Here is a 20,956-nt window from a genome sequence, read left to right on the forward strand (position 1 = left end):
TTGGAGTTTTTTCTTGGGTGTCTAGTATTAGGTAACATTTAGCTTATTTTTAAATACAGTTCCTTCTGATACAACTTGCAATTAGCATTAAAAGCTTCTGCAAATCGATTTGTAAAGCAGAGGGTATAACAACCCCCATTGACTGGAAGTTATGGTTAGATAAACAGATCGGAAGTCAAGAGCTGTTATTTTCCCCAGTTTGTGGTCAACTGTGGTAGAAGTTTTAAATTTTGTAATGAATTCTTCTGCTAGCAACTTCTAAAACAAGGTTCTGCAGTTGCCCTGATGTCTTTTCAACCTTACCTTAAGTGGATTTTGGTGACTAAACAAGTAACAGTTCTTCTGCGACTAAATTAGTTTATTGATGAAGTAGTTGAAAAATCCTTCAGAAGAAATTTTCTGCTCTCTTCTGTGGCACTTCGCATGACCTCCTCCTCTAAGAAAGAAGGCCAAGGATCTTAAAGCCTACCGACAACTTTGGGGAACAGTTGTTTGCAATGTGAAAGTCCTGACTGATCTTGTAGGTGAAGCAGCTAGTTAATACAGAATTGTGCACAGAACAAACTTGTTGCTTAGGGAGTTGAAAAATGAGTAATTACATCAGCAGATTGCAGTAGACCCTCACTTCCTCAGGCTTTCTGAAGTAAGTCTCAAAATCTGCAGAGAGGAAGTTCCTGTCAGCCACACTTGCTACTGTTTTACTTCATACTTTTTTACAGTAAAGAAATTCCTTATTTAAGGACTATCTTTATCTTCCACTAGACCAGAATTTTTTGGACTCGTTGATACAAAAACTGATTTTGATGGTACCAACCAGCATATGCTCAGGTCAAGGGTAATTGTAGCATCACAGAATAATTCAGCTGTGAAGACCTCAGGAGGTCATCTAGGTTCAACCTGTGCTCAAAGCAGCTGCTTAATGTCTGTCTCAAGTGTGAATCCGGTTTCTTTTCTACAGGACAGCCAGTTATGTGGGTCTGATAGGTGGAGGAGTGTTGGTTTTTTCCCTATTTTTTTTCTCTTTTTCTTTTTTGGCAGCTATTTCAGCAATAGGAAGTTTCTCCAAATTATTTCAGACAACAATGACAATCTTACTCTTTTTGTTCCAGACAAAAACATGGGAGATTAAACACTTCTAGTTGGACTTGTCAGGAAATCCAACATGTTCCTTTCCAGGCCTAGAGGCTGAGGCTAGTGACCTCTTAAATACCTTTTTGTTACTGAAATTGGTGAGAAAACTTCAATTCTTTGATAATACCTCATCATCATGGAATGTAGGTATGATGGAATTATTACTCTAGTCAATCTCTAGAAGCATATGTATTTAGTTTTAGCAGAACTCATCCAGAAAATTTCCTGTTCTGCTTTAAAACCTAGAATGTTGCATTAGTAGTCCTGACACAGGAATTGGAATGGAAGTGTTATTTCTGTTATTTTACATATTTAAACATTTTTAATATTGACATATTTTAAGATATTTACATGTAGGCTTATTTTATGGGAAAATACATTACCTGTTTGAGAGACAAAATTAATAGTGAATTTGACTGCAGTCTACGGTCATCAGTGAAGTTTGCTTCTAGGACGCACGCTGGACTGTGGAATAGCGTATCACAATGTGTTTATCTGAGACCAAATATTCCAAATGAATCTAATATTATTTATGAGATGGGAATTATGCTATGTGAACACACTGTTCTGCTAAAAAAAAAAAACCACCCCTAAAAAGCATTTCTTCAAATGGATTCCATGAAAATGTTGTATGCCCTTTTTTATCAATAATAAAGAAGATCTGTATTAACTAAGATTGTGAACAGATATAACTACTTTCAAGAATGTCAGTTAGACTTAAAAATAAGAGACTTATATTTCAAGAAAATACTGTATACTTGCTAATTAAATAAAATCATTATAAAAAATTTCCTTTATTGTCAAATCCATTTCTGGTGAGAAAGCCATTTTTTAGGGCTGCTTAGGGTTTTTTTTTAATTAAAAAATAATCTCCTTACCAATCAATAATGCATATATGTTATTTCAAAAATAAAAAATTGTTTTCCTGACGTTGATACTCTCCCCGCATTTCTTTCAGATATTGATGGTTGGTATAAATGGATATACATACTGATTTTGTTTAAATTCCATCAATTTTCCTCCAGTGTCATTAGGTAGCTACTCATGCAAAGATAATCTTAAAATAATTGTTTTGTCCATGTTACTAGACAATAGAACAAGAGTAGTTTAAGGTTGAACAATGTCTTTTGACTCATCATTATTTAAAATTAATTTTTACCCCTTTTGGGTTTTTTCCATGTCTATTTAATCTTTCCTATTGTCTCTTACCTGCAAGCTCCCTTTTTTCCTGCAATCATTTTTACAACTATTGACTTTTCCAGAAGTTGTCCACGAAACACATCTGCGTGTTAATATGTGAACAGCAGCTAAATGGTAGGACTTCTCTCTGTTTTGACTATTTCTATTTGACTTAGAATTGTTTCTCCCCTGGAGTAGAAACAGTGCCTTTTTCTGCTGGTGTATGGATCAGCACATCCTGATACCTGATGGATTGGTCTTGGTATCTTGACCTAAAAAAAAAAAAATCAAAAGAAAATCCATCTGTGGCAATAAGTGTTCTGCCTTTCTCCATACTGCATCCAAATTCTGTACTCCAAAGTTAGATGTGATTTTGACTGCTTCAGTTTTATTCATCATTTCAACTGGAAATCTGGGCTCATGGAATTATGGTAGAGTACAGCACTTACATTTCAAGAAATATGTGGTGCAGCTGATCAGATTTGATGTCAGCAGCATATTCTAAAGTTAGGCAGGAGATAACGTGATAGGCAGGCTATTATTTATTGGATTAGAAATATCCTAAAGAGTGATTTTAAACAGTTGCTGTTATTTTTAGTATGGAGAAATTTTGTAATCATTTGTTTTGCATCAGTGATTAGAAAAATCAGGTGCTTTTATTACTTCTAGTCAATCATGCATTTAGGGGAGAAGGATGCTAGATGGTATCTTGATTTTTGCTTCCAAGCCTTGTTGTTTGCAATTCCAGTTACTGTAAAATAGATTGTTATAATTTTTATTATTTGCTTTTATAAGTATCCTTTTTTAGTTATTAGATTGTTTTCTTGCATCTTATTTATCCAAGACTGCTAAATAGATTAGTAAAAATGTATAATATAATGCACCTGTTTGCATTATATGAAGGAATATGTAAGAAATATATTTATCCAAAAATAAGCTTACAGTGGAATTGAGAGATAAATGACTCTGACGGTGTAACATGCAATGGCTAGTTGCTGAAACTAACTTCACAGACTGAACTGTTTGAGGGTACAAAAAGATAGAGTAATTTTCATGATGGAGAAGCAGGACTCTTATTTAATGTGAAACAAGGATGGCCTTGTGGTCAAAACATGATTTTAAGAATAGACTGTACATCAGTCTCCTACCTCAACCACAGACAAGCTCCCTGACCTTTTATCTGTGTTCCTGGTGTTACCTCTGATTCCTGCAGCTGTAGCCTTTGAAAGCCCTGATTAGGAAAAGAGAAATGAATAAGAAGCTGTGTCTTGCATTTGGATTTTTATGAAACAGCAGGCAATTCCACTTTGTCAGGGTGTCAGAGAAAAAATTCCAGGCATGGGTTTGTTTTCTGTGCATTTGTAAATAGTCTTTTTGCAGTTCTAGTACTTATACTATTCTGCTTGATCGCTTGGGAAATCTTCATCTGAACTGATGCATAAATGTCTTGCTGTGGGAGAGTAACAGTGAAAATTACCAGACTGCTTTTGCTCTCTTGTTAAGGAGCTAAGCTTGCTAATAAAGGCCTTGGAGGATTCCAATTAATAAGAAATTATCTCTAGTGTTACTTTAATGGGTTTGCAATTCTGGGCTTTGGTGCACATTAATTTTTTGAAAGCAATATGAATTCTAAAATCAAAGGTAGAAGAGCTGGAAAATGTACAGTGACTTCAGATGAAGGCAGATTATGCTGAACTACTGAATTTTTCCATGGCTACAGTGATAACCAGCAACACATGCAAGACCAGTTTGATTTTATTAAGGCTTAGGGAGAAAATAGCAACAACTGATTTGGAGGAGACAATGTGCATTTTTGTAATGGTTAAATGTTAATACATTTGTTTTTTTGAAGTGAATAATATTTTAGAGATTAAGTTGTATATTCACAGCTGCTGGCTTTCTCCTCTTTCTCAGTCCTCTCTCTTTGACTTAATTTACTGCTTTTGTGTGTTTCTTCAACTAATTTATGAAGAGTTTCCAGACAGACTTGGAAGGAATTTTAGAGATCACTAGTAAAGTCCTCTTCACAAAGGTAGGATCCACAGCTGGATCTACTGTAATAAATATTTCTCTAACTTGTGGATCTCTTGTGATGGTGATTTCTCAGCTTCACTGGGTCAGTATATTACATCAATTCTTCACTACTGCTATTTAGAATTTTTTTCCTAATCTGTAACCTAAATCTTCACTCCTAATTCAGCTAATTTTTTATGCTGTTTCTGGGGATGTGAGGAAATGTCCATCAACATCGCTCATAACAGCTTTTTATGTTCTGAAAGAAGTTGTCCTGTCTCCTCTTAGGCTAACCTTTTTTAAGACTATAAAGTCTCTGGTCTTGACAGTCTTTCCTAGCACAAATTGCTTATCACTTCCCTGTTCTTGTTAACTTCCCTTGAGTTCTTTTTCAGCTTGTCTTTTGCAGTCCTCCATATAGGGATTCACAGAGTTGGACACAACATTCTGGCTTAGGCTAAAACAATATCAGCAAATGATTTCTGATCTTTATTTACAAAAGAACCTTAGTTCTCTGTGAGGTCTTATACAATGCACCTCCTGTTTATGCATCCTAGATTGGATTTCTAGTCTGCTATAACCCTGTGTCTTTTTCTGTTATCTTCCTGTTTACTCATTATTCCCATTTTCACGTTCTGTGCATTTAATTTCTTTCAAAAGCATATGTTGGTGGGGTTTTTTCCCCTCTTTCTGTGCTTATCCTTTGAGTTGGATCTGACTGTATTTTTTTCAGATTTTTTTCCTTCATTTTGAGATAATTTTAAATGCAATAAAAAGCATGTGCTCAGAACTCTGGACTTTGTATCATTTGCTGATTTGTATTTGTTCTTAATAGATAAGTTTCTTATTCCATTGCTTTTTTATTCTGTTGCATTTGTGGTAATGAAAATATTTTGTAGAACTGGAACAGGACAAACCCAGGGGAGTTTCTTTTTGACACACTTTTCCAAGTCCTGATAATTACCAAACTCCTGATAATTACCTTTTGGACATTTTCTCCATGATTTCTATACAGTATTGTTTTACTTTGCTAATGAAAATGGTTAGTCTTGTGTTTTATTCCTATGTTAAGATGCTTTGCTTTATAGATTACATCGTATATTCTGCCAGAAATCAGTTACGTGACACTATTTTATTTTTGAGAAGAATACAAAAAAACCTTAAACCCTGGATCTTACATGTTAATCTTATAGGTGTTTACAAATCGATTAATGTCTTGTTCTAACTCCCTCTCCCCAAGTTTGGAAAGCTTTCCTAGTTTTAATGATAGTGCTTCGATTTGCCCTTTTCAGTCCTGACGACCTCTCTTGTTCTCCTGAGTTATCGCAGAAAATTGATTAAGACGGTCTCCTTAAATATTTTAGAGCGAATTACAGTTGATCTTGCTGTCCTCAGCACATTTCTTCATGCATAGTGATTTTCTTTAGGGCTTTTTTTCATTCTTATCCCTTGTAAATATGTCCAGATATATAACATTAAATAAAAAAAAAAAAAGTTGAAGAAAGCATGAAAAACTGAAGCCTTCTGTGCACTCTTTGCCTTTCCTAACTCTTAATGGACTTTTGTTTTAATCATTCTTATATAATCTTCCATTATTTCCTCTTGTCCCTTGTAAACTACAACTCATTATACACCTTTGCCTTTCTGATCTTTATTTTCATGCTTTTGCTGTTCCATAGTGTTGTTCCTTAAAGTTCTTGTTGCATCTTGAACAATTTTGTGATTATTCTTTTGTTAGTATTTAAGGATGAAGCTATTTTTGGTCTGCTGTCATCCTGTCATTACAATGGAACAGTTTGACACTGTGCCTTTCAAATAGCAAGGTAAATTGTATAAAACCATTAAAATATGCGTGTAGGATGTAGCACATGAAATGATGGTCCTTGAGGAGTATTGCTTGTATAATGAAGAAAAATTTGCATTTATTCAGTAATAGGCAACATTAAAATCATCTCAGTAATTTAAATAATTTCAGCATTTGTTTACCTTCATAGACAGAAATCAGATTGTAAGTAAAACCTGTTGTTAAGTATTTACATACTTATTTGTGGACAGAAGCTGCTTTTAGGTTTCTAAAGTGTATATACCCAATACTGTTAAAACTTTAAATCTGTTAATTAATTAAGAAGTATTAAAGAACTTCTAGAATAGCAAGGCCTCCCAACAGTAAATGTTGGCTGCATTATCATGCCCTGAATTATTCCTTCACATACAAACTATGCTTAAGTAAGAGAAAAATGAATTGCAACATACCCTAATGATCACTGAGTAGGATAAGCTTGGGAAAATGGTATATTTGCCTTGCATATGACCTTTAAGTTGTTTTTCGTATTGTATACTCTTACTGAGCTGTTCATCTCATATCCAAAGGTAGCTTCTATGATATGGAAAGAAGTAATCACTCAGGAAAGACCAGAATTATTTAAGGGTCCATTTGGCATATGGAAGAATATAGTGGGGGTTTATTCCTGTTGGAGAGTTATTAGATGGTCAGTTCCTGTGTGCATAGATTTAGGAAGTTCTGCCTTAAAAAGCATGTAGGTCAAGTTAGAAAAATATATTCTGAAGTTACAGACTTTTCTATCCTTACTTTCCACTGCAGCATACTTTATTAAATTTTATTTGAGGATTTGGAAAGGGAAAGGAGTAGTGGTTTTAGTTTTTTATATGTCATGGCTTAGTGAAGTTTTCATAGAAACACATAGGCTTAGGTTGAAGGGACCTTGAAGGATCATGTAGTCCAACCCCTCTGCCCTGGGCAGGGACATCTTTCACTGGATCAGGCTCCTTACATTCTCCAGAAATTGCAGGATTATGAATTGTTTCCTGAAGCAACTGATAACTCTTCTGTTCAGTCATCTTACTTTTTGGTTTGAATTTTACTTTTTTCTCATCATGAAAGTGAAGAATAAATCGAAGTAGCCAAATCTGTTGTGACACCATGTGGAGTTCACATGTACATATCAATGCTAGACAGGTTCAGATAGCTATTTTAATTTCAGAAATTCGTGTCAGCACAACATGGTTTAATTTGGTGAGGGCTTCAGTGGGATTACCTGGAATTAACATTGAGCTCATTATTTAGAAGCTACCATTATTTTTCCCTATTACTGCCCCTTTTGTCAGAGAAGAACATAAACATTTAGTTCCCATATTTCCTGAACTTTTCTTGCCTGTTTTTTCTTTGGCTCATTCAGGTCTGTAACAGTGCAGGCTGCTTGCTGGGAAAGCCAGGCTCCGTGTTGTCCCTAGAGGTGGTGGCTGCTGCCCGAGTGGCCAGGAACTCTTTTCCTGGTGTAGGAGGGTATTGCAAAAATATCAAGTTTGGACTTTTTCTCTTGGAAAACAATCTGTGGAGAACATTTTAGTGTGTTTGCCATGAGCAAAAGGCTTTTGATGGGGGCAGAGCTGTCTTTGCCAACAGTGCGTTTGTTTGGAAGCTGCTATTTTTGGCCTGTTAGCTTCTGAACCTTTTGTAATAGCAGAAAGAGGAAGCGAACAGTGAAATCACTTTAATAACATATTTCCTGGTTGAAGTGACTTATCTGTGAGGCCTAGACAGAGGAGATGTCATTTCCTGGATTACTTCTCTTCAGTTCGAACGGTCGGTTTTACTGTGTAATCTTTTGACCCAGCTTCTTAATTGTAGTGCAATTTTCATGTTAAGTAATGTAAACTAGGTGTTTTAATGAAAATGTAAAGCTTTAAGGAAACACCTTTTGACAAAACACTAATGTGCAAGACAAGTCTTTCAGAAACTACATGTTGTTATGAACTTGAAATCCCTTACCTTAAAATTTTGTTCAAGAGCTTAAAATCTTGTCTTTAAAAGAGTATGATAATAAGGTTTGTTCACAAGGATAAAAAAAATTGACACTCTTTCTATTCTTTGTGATGCTGATACTACTCACCTCTCTTAGATGCCAGCTGTAGCTGACCATCCTCAAGAGTTAGGACACTTCCAAATAGTTAAGAATAGGCAGTTGTGCTCTTCTCAAATTTCTGTTTGTTAGTAGCTACTTGTGAAAATTGTTACCAGAAGTCCATGAAGAGGAGGCAGAAAGAGCTAATAAAAAAATTAGCTGCAAATATGGTTCTCAGTTTTTATAGCCCACAAAAAGGCTGTGGAATTAGAATGACATAGGGTAAAATCAGTGACATCTGAAATGATAATATATAACCAATATATAAATTGGAAGTTACAGTTGTTTTGGGCCTTGTAATCCAACTTTACTAAAATGTCTGCTGGGGGTGGTAACTTTATTCTTTTCCCTGACTTTGTGCATAAGTAGAGCACACTATAAATGTTTTACTTGGTTAACCTATAAAATATCTTTGCATGAAAAGCATTAAAATATCAGGTGATCTTGCCCCCCACCCCCCCCAAATATGAAGAACAAAAATATGCCTTATTGATTTGTGTTAGCACAGAGTGCTTTTATGTTTCCCTTAAAATGTCTACCCAGTTGTTAGTGATCATTAAAATGTTTCAATAGCAATGAAGGAAGAATGTAAAAGGAGTGACAAATCAGGTATTAGACTGTGAAGAGAGAAATAGAGTAAGAAGGTGCTCAGAGCTCTAGAGAACTAGTTTTTATTTTTGAATCTGTGCAGTAGAAATGAGAACTGTAATTCATCAGGAAGAATATGTTCAGGACCTATTGTGAAACTCTAATTCCATTAAGAGATTCTAAAGAGTAATTCTTACTTTGACTGTAGATTGATACTGTAAACTACAGTCATGTATTAATGCAGTTATATTGCACATATATTAATGAAAGTGTAGCTTCAAGTCGTATTTGATGTTGGAGTTAGGTGGTGTGTGTAGACTACCAGCTAATTGGAATTGAGACTTCATTGTGCTAGGTAAAATTATAAAAGATGGCCCAGCTGTTCTCCATCAGGGCATTCAATATGTTCCTTTTCTACATGTTGCAAGGTGAGGATCTGTATTTCTGCTGACACACTGTGCTACAGAATGACACATCCTTTTTTGAAGGCAGTGTTTGCTAAATAGAGAGTTTGGTATTACAGATTCTATTACGTTATTTTGCAGGAAGTCACCTCAAGTCAGTACTTTCCGTTGGATTTGTCCAGGTTATTGGTCAGTTCCTGTGCAATTCATGCAGTGACTAATCCATAAGTATTTAACAACTTTGTTACTTGGTTTGGTTTTACTGTATCTTTTGTGAAAATGTCATTGAATTTAAGAATAGGTACTAAGTCTTCCGTTCCTCTGAAAGATGAGTACAATGTCCTAGTGCATCCCTCTTTTATCCTTAGTGGGTCTTGCAGGAACAGTTATGGTCAAGGCTGAAATAATGCCTATAAATGTTGTTCTTAAAGTAACTAAGATTGATAGCGTGGCTTCTTTACTGACTTCTCTTTTTTGCTTATTAACACTGTTTTATGTTTCTTTTTGTAAGGAAGTTCTAAAATGTGATGTGTAAGACCTTCACACCGTTCATGTTACATAGATTCAAGAGTAAAATTCCACCTTTTCTCTGTGCTGCAGTGGAAATATTGTAAATGTTACATCACAGAATGGTTGAGGTTGGCAAGGACCTCTTGAGATCATCTAGTCCAACACCCCTGCTGAGTGCAGGGTCAGCTAGAGTAGGTTGCCCAGGACCACATCCAGTCAGGTTTTGAATATCTCCACTGATGGAGACTCCAGAACTTCTCCGGGCAACCTGTTCCAGTGCTTGACCACTCTCACAGGAAAAAAGTGTTGTGTTCAGATACAATTTTTTGTGTTCTACCTTGTGCCTATTGTCTCTTGTCCTGTCAGTGAGCACTACCTTTTCTTCATTCCCTCCCATCAGGTACTTATACACATTGATGAGATCCCCTGCCCTGAGTCTTCTCTTCTCCAGGATGAAGAATCCCAGCTCTCTGAGCCTTTCCTCTTATGAGAAATGCTCTAGTGCCTTAATCTTCATGGCCCTTTGCTGGACTCGCTCCAGAAAGTCCCTGCCTTTCTTGGTTTGGGGAGCCCAGGAGTCGACACTGCACTCCAGGTGTGGCCTCACCAGGGCTGAGTAGAGAGGAAGGGTCACCTCCATTTGCCTTCTGGCAACACTCCTCCTAATGCAGCCCAGGATGTTGTTGGCCTTTTTTTCCTATGAGGTTGCCTTGCTGCGTCATGGTCAGCTTGTTGTCCATCCACCAGGACCCTCAGGTCTTTCTTTGCAAAGCTGCTTTCTAGCTTGTCAGGCCCTCGCCTGTACCTGGAGTTATTCCTCCCCAGATGCAGGACTTCGCATTTCCCCGTGTTGAACTTTGTGATATTCCTCTCTGTCCAGTTCTCCAGCCTGTCAAGGTGCATTTGAATGGCAGCACAATCCTCTGGTGTGTCAGCCACCCCCCTAGTTTTGTATTGTCTGCAGGGTGCAGCAGGGGTAATGAAAGTAATGAAGATGTTAAGCAGTACTGGCCCCAGCGTTGACTGCTGGGGTGCACTACTAGTGACTGGCCTCCAGCTGGACTTTGTGCCACTGATCACAGTCTTCTGGGCCTAGTCTTTCAGACAGTTTTTAATCCACTTCATTTGTCTAACTTGTACTTTGTCAGCTTGTCTATGACACTTCCCAAGACACTTGCATTTGTTAGGAAGTAAAAAAAATAAAAATAAATAGCAATCAAATCTCTTAATTTTGAAAATGTGCTTAATCGTTAGTGTTTTTTGCGGTGAAAAGTGACATCTCCACAGGCGAGGTAGTCTTATTTGTGCATGTGCGTATTTAGGACAGTCTGGCATTCAAAATGTATTTAATAATCTTGGGCCTTGCCTTTAACTCTATCCAGGTAGATACATTATTAGAACAAGTATAATAATTTTAGTGATACTTGCAACAAATGATCCCTTCCCAGATATATTAAGAAAAAACCCCATAAAATCAGCAGGTTGTTAGCTATAGCCTCAGTTATTAAGAAGACTGAAAAGCTGTCTAGTTCTATTGGCTGCCTATTCATAAATGTAATGTGGTCTCTGACTTAAATCTCTGTGATGCCCTGTCAAGGCTTGAAAACCTGAAGAAACAGTCTCAGGATTTTGTTCTTAGAGCAATGAACAAAGCTGCCAGTTCAGGCAGAACACTGGAGATGCTGAGTATGAATGGAGTCTCTGGCTCTTCTTAGTATGTGAAACTAATTTTTATTTGTCCCTGTGTAACTGGAAAGGGCTTTGTGTTTTTAAGAGTAATTTGTTAAGTTTTTCTAGGTTGCTGAAAGGTGGAATTGAGTTAAGTCTTGTAACAGGCGTTTTAAAATACTATTTTTAGTTTAGATTTTGGTGATCTCATACCTTGCCATTTTAAGAGGTCTCAGTTGTTTTCTATGGAGGCATCAATAATTGGTAGCAGAATGGCATGTAGAGTTCTGGCTTGTCTTCTGTTGAGTCACTTAGAAAAAGTAATCGAGTCTTGTGAGCTTGAATTATGTGGTGAATTGTCTTCTTAAGTTTAGGTCATGTCTTGCTTCCAAGAAGAAAAATGTGCAGTTGGTTTTTGAATATCCAGAATGAGAAGGTAGAGAGACTGTGATCAAAGCAATAAGATGGATAATACAAGCATAAAGTTTTTGAACAGGCAGGAAAAGTGTAACAGAAATAAGAAAAACAGATTGACTGAACTGAGTATCTTAAATCAGTGTTTAATGAGTAAGATTACTTACTGGTTAAGATTAAAACTACTACTCCAGTTTAAGTCCCAGTGCCACTAATCAGTGGTAATGTATCTGTAATGTTTATAGACCAACTTGGAGCCAGTCAGTGTGTGTTAGCTCCTGTGCTGGTTTATAAACATACTTGAGAGCTTGTTTGATTTGCCTACTAGGAATGTAATGCATGCTTGGAATATTACATAATCAGTCTCAGTATAGTAGTTTTAAGAAAGTTGTTAATTAAGATTTAGAACTCAGTTAACTTTTTTTTTTTTTTCCAGGATGGCTTGAATTCTTTGGTCCTTGATCTGGATTATCCAGCGCTGAGGAAGAACAAGAACATCGATAATTTCTTAAATAGATGTAAGTTGCAAGTGGCCCTTAAACAATGATGTTGTGATCTCAGTCATAGGAAGCTGAGTGGTCAGAAATGCATTGCTGATTTTCATTTTACTAATTTTTATAACTCTGAGCTTCTATATTCAGCAGGCTTTGGAAGACCATTTATTACGGAGAAGTATCATTTTGGGGAGTCATTGTATTGCTGAAAATATGTTGGAAAATACCAGCTGTAGGTTGTAATTTTTCCAACAGTTGGAAGAATCCTCTTATGGTTTTTTTTTTTATCTTAAATATGTGCAGCAACATAATTTGCAAAGCATATCCCGGTTATTATTCTTTAGAAATTAATTACTCAAAATGTCAACATTGTATATACAGTCTTATTTAATTTATAGAGAAGCCTTCTGTTGATTTTTAAAACTAAATTATTGTACCTTAAAATCTGTTGGTGCATTTTTGAACCTTTGTATAAATGTTTGTGATTCTCCCCAAATTAATTGTAGACAGGATCTTGGAGTTTGAGTGTATGAAAATGGAAGACAGTTAGATCAGAGTAGCTGTATTTTGTCTTTTTAAAGTGTTTTCTATCCATGTATATAAACAAGTTGGTTTTTTCTTGTAAAAATAGTAGATTATTTGCTTTAAAATGTGAGTTGCAGTGAGTAAGCCTTCTTAGAAGAACTATGCTTTGTAGTGAGCTTGAGATATATGTATATATTTTTAAACCTTTTCTATTGCATATGTTGAGGTTACTGCAGGTGCAGTCTTATCAGCAACTGTTCTTGATTCTTTACTGGTAAGAGCTATGTGTGTCTGCCCTCCATTGCTCTGGGACTCCTTTGAATATCCCCTCATGCTCCTCAGTTAAATGGTGGCTGGTGTAGTCATTTGTGGTGAGTTCTTATGTTTGGAATTCAGTGCTTCTCCATGAGGTTTAGCAGAGCCCTATAGCTGGACATACAGCTTTACAGTTGCCAGTAGAGTCTCATTTGGAGAAGTCACTGAAAGCAGAATAAATAAGAAACAGCAGATTACGAAGGAGAGGCTACCTTGGGATTTTTCTCAGTTTGAGTTCAAAGGAATTCAAGCAGATACTTATGAAAGAAAGGGTCAGGAACAGCATTTTAAGTAATTTTGTTACCTGAACTGTGCATTGTACGTGTGATGTGAGGGAAAAGCCCTATCTATAGCAAATACGAAAATGACGTAAATGACAGTATCAGTAACTTTTATGAGCTGTTCAGATTCACCTTTACATTACAATACTGTTTTTGCAGTAGGACAAAGTTAGAAACCTTTTTCTAATCAGAAGACGAAAATCTTCTGGCTGTTAAAAACAGCAACTATGGGAAAACAATTTAACATTGGGAACAGGTTTTTTGTTTTGTTTTGTTTTTTCTGCAGCCTCTGAACATTCTTGTTGTCTGTCTGCCTTTTTCTGGAGGCTGTTGCTCCTTCTCCTATTCTAGGTTGTAGTAAATATTATTAAGTATCTGATGTGGCCTGCAGGCTACCAGCAATGGCAGAAACCCAAAAATATACTCTTGATCATAATTTTATTACTGCCTTTTTTTTAAAATCAGCTGACAGTTTAAAGTTGAAATAGCCAGATGCTAGTTAAAGAAAATTCTGAGATGTGTTACAAAAAAATTCACAGTAGTTAATTAAGAGTTTTCAGGGGTGCACTTCATCCTTACCTGTTGAACTTTAAAAAAAGCATGTAAAAGCTGACTGTTTTGGCTCACACGTTGTGAGGCCGTGCATCTCTTAAGAGTCACCCACGTAACTTCTTTCTTGTTTTCGTACTGCCTGGGAGAGAACGAAAAATAATACTGAAAAAAAATTCTGTGATTTACACTTCTAAAAAAAAAAATATTTCTGAAATGAGAAGTTTGTAAACATTTGAAGCTGGTAATATTTTGGCATTGCAACTGAAAGAATCAGTCCTGCCACAGCGATTTATTTCAAAGTTCTTTCTGGCACAGGTGTTTGTGTGGTTTGTTATGAACCAGATTGGGGAACTGAGCAGAATTAATGCAGAGAGTGGGGTGGTTGGTTGGTTTGTTTCTTTTTGTTAAAACTAGTGAGGCAAAAGAAAAGCAAAGACCAGTTTCTGATTTTCATTTTGCTTCACTGATATTTGTGCCAACACAAAGGGAGCTGCTTGGGTGCAGGAAAAAACGGGACAACTGGGTTGTTACTGGCCTTGCCATTTTATGTGATTTAAAGTTGCTGAACCCATAGCTCATGTCTTTTCGGAAACTGTTCTGAGGGTAGCAAGTGTCAGTGGAAAGGAAGAGTGTACACGTGCTTGCTGAAGCCTCTCGCTACCTTGGACTTGGAAGAAGAGTTGGGAATTGTATTAATAATTTATAGAACAGTAAGTTGTTGCTTTCTTAGGTTAGGGAACAGTGAGTTCTTGTCTCTTCTGATTTTTCTCAGCATCTGAAGAGCTGTAGCAAATGCCTAGATGAGAATTACTGTCAAAAGGTTCTGACAGACTCTGATGAGTGGTCTGTGCTGGGGGCCTGGAGCCTGCATCCCTCCTCAAGGCATCCAGCAGCAGCCGCAGAGAGGTGGCGGGGCCATCTTGTGAGTTAGCACTCTGTAGTGCAAAGTGAAGCAGCTGGGGGGGGGAGTCGTTGCTTACAATTGTTTTAATCCATATTACACAAATCTTCGAAAATTGTGAAGAACACCTCAATAATCATCACACTTTCAGTCAATTTAATCACTTAATTCTTCCACAATAACACTTTGAGAAGGAAAATTTTTCTTCTACCATATTCCCAGGGGTTTGAATACACCCTACTTCAGACTTACTGCAAGTCATTACTAATAAGGTTAGTGTTTTATTAATAGCTTATTTTAATTTAAAAATGAAATGGTTTGCATCTCAGCTGAGACATTAATTGATATTCAGCTCAACTTATAGTTTCAAGCTGAAACTCAAATGTTTTAACTCATTTCACAAAGCTTCAATTTATTAACTGCCCATACTACAGGAGTTTGGTATATCCTATTTCTGTAACTACTTTACAGAAACAGCCTCTTCACATGTTTAATATGCAAGAAACTTTATCATTGCCTGTTTTCCCTTACTATTCTGATTTCTTACCTCTTGCTCTAAGGCATTGAACCAAGGTAGAACATGTGTTTATTGTAAGAGGCACATAAGTACCTCATATAATACAACTGTTCCTTTTCAGTCTTCTGTATTGCTTTAATCAACTGTTAGGATTCTGGTTAAATCACTGCTTTCTTGGAGTATTCATGGGACAGGAAAGCATAATATAATATTTAATTCCCAAAACAATGAGAGGAATCTCATAGTCCTCTGAGAGCAAGAACTAACTTGCTTATTTTAGAAAAGAAGCTTGAGCTTTCCAGCATGGGCTTGGTGTAACAAATCTTTCCTGGTCTTTTCTTTTCCTCTTCTGTCATCTAGGCTATGACAACAGGTTGAGTAAATTCTTCCAAGAGTCTTTTTCTGCCATCTGAGATTTGCCAAGTGTTCGTTTTAGTGGCTTGTGCCTTTTTTGGTGGTCTCCCATGCAGGTACTAAATAGCCTGCTAGCCGCTTTAACTTCTGGGAGAAGAAAGTTAATTAAGCAACAGGTTTAAGCAACAGTTAAAAATATTTAATCATTTATAATCTTATCATCAGGAATAGAAGAGCATGAAGAATGGATTTTGAGGAAGTCCAAACAGCAGCACAGGGAGTGGTGCCATCAATGGGCCTGGTACAATCCAGAAGCCTTGACTCCCTAAATGGATCAGTGACTTCCTCCTACGCATTATCCAGCATCACCCAAAAATTGGAAACCTCTATTGTTAAAATTATTTGCTGATGTTTTGGAGGTTGGCAAACTTCTAGAGAGTAATGGCAATGGACGTATTTACAGTAGAAGGAACAGCTCTTAGTACAGGTGTGTGCCTCGTGCAGCAGCTTTGCTAACCGCCTGAATAAACTTCCTGGAAAGTTGCTTTTGCCATTTTTCTGTCCAAGCAGATACTGCTTATTTGGAAGATTTATCTGTTAAGATTAACTTCTTGCAAAAGTAACAGTTCTGCTTCCTTTCCTCACATTTTGTTACATTGCTTGAAGTTGCTAAATCATGTGCCAGTCATGCAGTTACCAACAGAAATGCATTACCTGGTATGGTGTTAACGCCTATCGTGACTGTAATTCTCTGTGCTCCGTACTTCCTGTCACTGACAGAGATGAAACGTGAGATGCCAAGAAGAATCTTAGAAATATAGTGCACTGTAGAACTTACATTAAATTAAGGGCCTAATTTCCCCGCTGGTTATCTTTTGGCTTCTTTAAGGCCACTCCTTGTCAGGTCTTTGCAGTTGCCTCGGCAGGTTGGGCTCCAGTTCCATTCTTAATGATAATGTTCTGGTAAGAGTAGGGATGGAAAAGGTATCATACAAGCAACTTTTCCCAAGCAGAGTATGAATTAGAGCCACAGTGTTTAAGACAGAATGTCTTAGATGTATAAACAAGTTATGTGTCAGTGTTACTAACCACTTTTCTATTTGAGTACTTGGTAGATACAAAGCAATTCAGTTCTGCCATCAGGCTTACTTTCATTAAGTCAGTGATGTGTCTTCTGCAAGTCAGAGGACTGCTGCTTTCTGTTTTCCTATCTTCCACTCCTTTTGTCTATGCAAGACGAAATAGTTCTTGTGTCCCCCTTTCTTTTCTCTAGAGGGGGAAATGCTAGCTTGCCTGAAGTTATGCCTTCTAGTTTCTGCTGCTTCTGCAAGGTCTCCAGCAGCTTCTTGTTCCTCACACACCGTGGACCAGATAATATGTATGCACCCCTAATTACTTCAGTCTTTCTGTTGTGCTTTTTGTTTGGTTTTGGGCGGGTGTGGGATTGCAGCACTTCCTGGCTGTACTTCAGTTTAAGTTCTGGCTAGACTTTTGCCTAGGGCAGCAACTTTTGACTTAATGTACTCCATAGCAACACTCATTGACTGTGTCTGGTCTGTGGGGATAAAATTGCACTCCCTTGCATTTTTATTCCACATATGTACACACCCCAGAACTGCCTGATACACGTTCTTAACTTTTAAGAAAATAACCTGGATATGAACTTTTTTTTTTTTCCTTAAAGAGCAGAAAAGCTTGGTTTTCTCCTCCTCCCCACTCCCCTTTACTCTTCTAGTCAGGTATTTATTCCATTTTCACAAGCACTTGTAACCTTCAGCCACATTCTTGCTGCCAGCTGTCAGTGACTGATCCAAACACTCTGCCCTTTCAGAAAGTGAAGCTTCATTGGTTTAAAGGTTATAGTGCTATTTTCAAGTAGTAAATCAAAAGCTGTCTTTAAACTCTTGCTATCCAGCATTCCTGGTCCTTCCTGTGTTAAAGAAGAAACCCGAGTCACGGGTGATGACATTCTCACATTTTAGGACTTTTACTCAAATGTCACAATATTTCTATAAGATTCCATTATATTCTGGGGCTGGGAAGTCCATCTAATGTCTTCTTTAAACCGAACATTTTTCTTCTGCTGGGCTTCATACTGTTGCAAATTCATGAGGCTGCAAGATGCAATCTGTGGTACCTGTATGCACAGATACCACAAATGTACAAACTCATCTGTGTGAAACCTTCTGAAAATTCAGTCCTCTACTAAAAGGATAGTGTTGGAAAGGCCTCCTGCACCTTGAATTAGATCATGTTATGTGATACATGAACTAGATCATATGATCCAGCATGTTGCAATTATGACATTGCTTCAGGGTTTCTCTGAGCTTGCCTTCTTGCAGCACATTTTTTGTTTCAGGTTAGTTCCATGCTTTGATTATCTGTTCCATATCTGTTAAATTTTGTGACAAAATAGACAATCCATCTGTATAACAGATACTATCACAACATCTGCATCCCTAGATGATGATGATTACTTTTAATGAAGATTATTAAATCTTAGTTAAAGGAGTTAGGAGGGGTGACCTCATTGCTCTCTCCAGCTTCCTTAGGAGGGGACATGGAGAGGGGGATGCTGAGCTCTTCTCCCTGGTATCCAGTGATAGGACACGTGGGAATGGTTCAAAGCTGCGCTAGGGGAGGCTTAGACTGGACATCAGGAAGCATTTCTTTACCGAGAGGGTGGTCAAACACTGGAACAGGCTTCCTAGAGAGGTGGTTGATGCCCCAAGCCTTGTCAGTGTTTAAGAGGCATTTGGGCAATGCCCTTAATAACATGCTTTAACATTTGGTCAGCCCTAAAGTCATCAGGCAGTTGGACTAGATGATCATTGTAGGTCCCTTCCAACTGAAACAGTCTATTCTGTTTATCTTTTAGTAGAGCAAGTAGGATTTCTCCATCCTCAGCATTTCACAGGGATGATAGAACTGGTAGCTCCTCAGTTGGTATCTCATTTGCTTACTTCATATATTGGGTTTTTCATTGCTTAACTGCAGTGTGTAATGTAATGCTTAAAGAGTTTCACTGGAGCTGCATTAACATTGTTTATAATTTCAGTGTTATATTTTGAACACAGAAGTATTCCTGTGAGTTTCTGACCAATAATGGAGCCATGTAAAACTACACCCTACTCTTTCAACATGTTTAAATCCCTGCCATATCATCTCACACATCTGAAGACATTTGAAACATCTCAGAAACATTTGAAAATAAATTCGTGTGATTCCTGTCCCTCATGAGGTATAGCATTGAGTTCAAACATGTAATTGCACATTCTCTCTGACTTGAAATTTGCTGATATTCCTTCTCAACTGCTGCTTCCTGTGAATTTGCATTTGTCCTTCTTGTCTTGTGCCAGAGCTTCTGATCTGCAATTAAGTAAGCTTCCAAGCATGGTCTTCCCTTCTCAAATTGCAAAATTAGTTCACATCATGAATGAAATAATAAACTTGGTGTGGGTGAAGCACTGTTGCTGTCCTATGCTTCCTGTCTAAGCTTTCATGATTCACTTTAGAACAGGCCCAGAATTCTCTCAACTACTTTTCCTGTTCACACTCTGGATTACTTCACAGTCTTACTGGTACACTGAACATAGCAGATTTGTCTGCTTTCGAGGTTTTAGTTGCCTCTGTCCTTACAACTTCAGTAGCAGACTCTTTTCCCCCATTATTAACTTTCTTTTTCTTTATATCTCTCCCCTTCCCCTTCACACCTAATCTTTCCCTCAGAAGAAGAAATTTTTAGTTGCATTTTTGTGTTCCACAGGTTAGGAAGGACCTCTGGAGGGCAACTGGTCCAACTCTTTGCTCACAGCCGAACCAGTTTTGATGTTAGATCTGATTGTTCACGTCCTTGTGCAGCTGCATTTTGAAAATTTCCAAGGACGGAGGTTTTGCAGCTCCACCAGACAGTCTGCTCCATTCCCAAATTCTGGGGGTTCTTCTCCTACTAAGTAGGATTTCTGATGTTGCAACTTGTCTGTTGCCTCTTGTCCTTTCGCTTTGCACCTCTTAGAAGTAAAACCTCCTTTCAACTTCTGTTGAGGCCAACCATTTAGACTTCCCTAAGCTGAACAATTCCAGTTCTCAGCTTCTCTATGAGCATCATATGGTCCCACCCTCTAAGCATCTTGGTGGCCTTCCATTAAGGTAGGGATTGTTTTGATATTTTTCTTGCACTGAGGAGCCCAAAGCTAGACATAGCATTCCAGACGTGGTCTCACAAGTGACAAACAGAGGGGAAAAAATCGCTTCCCTCAACCTATTGGCTATGTGTTTACCAACACAGCTTTGTATGCAGTCAGTGCAAAGGCTTGCTGCTCGTTCCACTTTGTTCATCTTGTTGTCCACCAGGGCTCTCAGGTTGTCTTTCTCAAGGTGCCTTCCAGCTGGTGAGTGCCATCCTGTACTATCGTGTGGTGTCATTCCATCCCAGCTACCGGACTCTGCATTTGCCTGTGTTGAACTTTGTGAGGTTCCTGTCAGCTCATTTACCCATCCTGTCTGGGTCCCTCCTGAGAGCAGTCCTGCCCTCCAGTGTATCAGCTGTGAACTTTGAACAACTGACCATGACACCAACAAGTTTTCCACCACCTTGTAATTTCTCTGCACAATCCCTGTCAGCCTGGTTTGGCTACAAAGATACTTTGAGATGCAGTATTGAAAGTCATGCTACAGTCAAGGACAAGGCTCTCCCCTTGTCCACCAAGACAGACATCTCGTCATGGAAGGCAATCAGGTTAATCTAATGCAGTTTGTCTTTTTTAGATCCATTCTGGCTGTTCCCATCCTTTCTTGTCCATCAAGTGCTTGGAAGTGGATTCCAGGATTTGGTCCATGATCATTGTGGGCAGTGAGGTTAGGCTGCTGTTCCAGCCTGTAGCCTTCTGGATCCTCCTTGTTGCCCTTCTAAAACATGGACATGACATTTGCCGTTTACCAGTCATCAGGAGCCTCCCCAAGATGCCATGACCTTTCAAAGGTGATAGAGAACAGCCTGGTAACAGTGTTGACTGGCTCCTTCAGCACACTCGCATGCATCCTGTGTCATCTCATGGCCCGGTGTATGCCAAGTTTGCTTTATTGGTCCTTAGCTCTGACTTCCTCTACTGCGATACTTCACTGCCCCACACTCTGCTATTAGCTTTGGGGAGCTGGGAGGCCTGTGAGCAGAGCTTCCAGTGAAGT

The 20,956-nt window shown here is 37.9% G+C and overlaps 1 protein-coding gene across 3 annotated transcripts in view; it reads left to right on the top strand.

The window, feature by feature from the left end:
* The window catches only part of ROCK2 (Rho associated coiled-coil containing protein kinase 2), a 109,758-nt gene that overhangs the window by 30,570 nt on the left and 58,232 nt on the right, over positions 1–20,956 (top strand). For all 3 annotated transcript variants that reach the window (XM_052809458.1, XM_052809459.1, XM_052809460.1), the window contains exon 2: positions 12,267–12,348. In XM_052809458.1, the coding sequence (XP_052665418.1) occupies positions 12,267–12,348 (82 nt within the window). The remainder of the gene's footprint in view (positions 1–12,266; positions 12,349–20,956) is intronic.

The sequence above is a fragment of the Harpia harpyja genome, chromosome 15 (genome assembly GCF_026419915.1).
Source record: "Harpia harpyja isolate bHarHar1 chromosome 15, bHarHar1 primary haplotype, whole genome shotgun sequence".
NCBI lineage: Eukaryota > Metazoa > Chordata > Aves > Accipitriformes > Accipitridae > Harpia > Harpia harpyja.